At 48.8% G+C, this 1,501-nt stretch overlaps 1 protein-coding gene across 1 annotated transcript in view; it reads left to right on the forward strand.

Moving 5' to 3' along the window:
• LOC118323108 (transcription activator BRG1-like) overlaps window positions 1-1,501 on the forward strand; it is a 15,272-nt gene that overhangs the window by 13,388 nt on the left and 383 nt on the right. The window contains 2 exon segments of the mRNA XM_035655032.1: window positions 78-187; window positions 1,149-1,386. Coding sequence (XP_035510925.1) covers window positions 78-187; window positions 1,149-1,386 — 348 coding nt within the window.

A 1,501-nucleotide genomic window follows, 5' to 3' on the forward strand; every position in this document is an offset into this window, starting at 1 on the left:
AAAACCCATTTGAGTGGAATGATTATAATAACATCTGTACTGCAGGGTAACGTGGTCTCTGTCTGTAAACCTTTCAGATCTATGAGGACTCCATTGTGCTGCAGTCTGTCTTCACCAGCGTGAGACAGAAGATCGAGAAGGACGAGGAGAGCGAAGGAGAGGAGAGTGAAGAAGAGGAGGAGGATAGGCAGAATAAACATTGTTTCCGCGTATATAGAAGAGGGCTACGCCGAATACAGTGTTGTACCAACAGTGAAGAATTTATTAAACTGTAGTGTAAAATCAGCACAGCAGTGCGTTTGAAGGACGTGCGAGGCTCATGAAGTTAAATGCCACGCAAGCTAGTTCTTCCTGATACCAAAGTAGGCATTGAGAAAACACTGCTGTATAGTTGTGCTTGTTCGAATCAGAATGTGAGATAGAATCTTTTTTTAAAGAACAAAAATTAAATTAGTTGAGCTACTGCGAAAAATATTCCCATATACTCCATGGCACTGCCTAGCCAGTGGGCGCCGCGGGTATTAGCAGACGCAGACACCTGGAACTGCGACACAGCAGCCCTAGGGTGAGGCCTGACTTCGTTCATCGTGGTAAGTCTTCTTTTTGTATCTTAGTTTCCAGACAGCGCTTCCTCAGAGGGTTGCTCGTTGACCCTGAGCACGACATCACGATCCTCCTTCGCCAGCCACGTGAGTTTTGCTGGAGGTACTGAGGGGCCACACTGCCCCCAACACCTGAACAAACACGAGGGGTTATATCGTGCCCATGAATCTGCTGTGTGGGATGATTTGCTATGCTGTTGGCTGCATTTGTAGTGTTTGAACGTGCAAGCACCAGCCGATGATTCTCCCCAGCAGGAACTCATTTTCCTGTGGTTTAAATGTGTGTTGCGTGTCAGTCGGGGGGTCGTGCTCGGTCTTGGGGCTGTCGCACTGTATAGCTCAGATCCTTGGCTCGTGTCTTCTAGGTATTTCTTGAGAGTCTCTGTTGTCAGTTATTTCAAGCTAAGAACCATTCCAGGAGGAGACCTCTTAGTCGTACAGGAGATCTGGACAGTAAATTGCGCCACTGTCCTGTCTGCAAAGATAAGGACGCCCTTTTATCCGCCTTGTTCAGACGACAGTGTCGTGTATCTTCTTTTATGCAAGGGTCAAATGTAACGTGCTTCCAGCAAACAGCGGAACGCGAGCGGGCGCGCTGGTCAGGAGCCCAGACCATGATGATAGCAGGACAGTCCAGATAATGTATCCCCTGGCTGGCAGGAGGGTGAACTCTACAGGAGGAGCCAGGGGAACTGGCTCCGTCGCCTGGATCTTGTTGCTGGGAGAGGTCGTCGGAACATTCGTGGGTCGTTTCGTTACAGAGATTAGGCTCTTCGCGGTGATGGTATGACTTCAGGCAAGGTGGGCTTCGATGCACTTCATTACAAGGACAGGGATACCAGCATGCATGCTATTCTTGCCATCACGCATCGAATCGTCAGTGGTCACTTTAGATTTAA

This window comes from Morone saxatilis, unplaced genomic scaffold, assembly GCF_004916995.1.
Source record: "Morone saxatilis isolate NCDOM2014 unplaced genomic scaffold, NCSU_SB_2.0 Contig14, whole genome shotgun sequence".
In the NCBI taxonomy this organism is placed as follows: Eukaryota; Metazoa; Chordata; class Actinopteri; family Moronidae; genus Morone; species Morone saxatilis.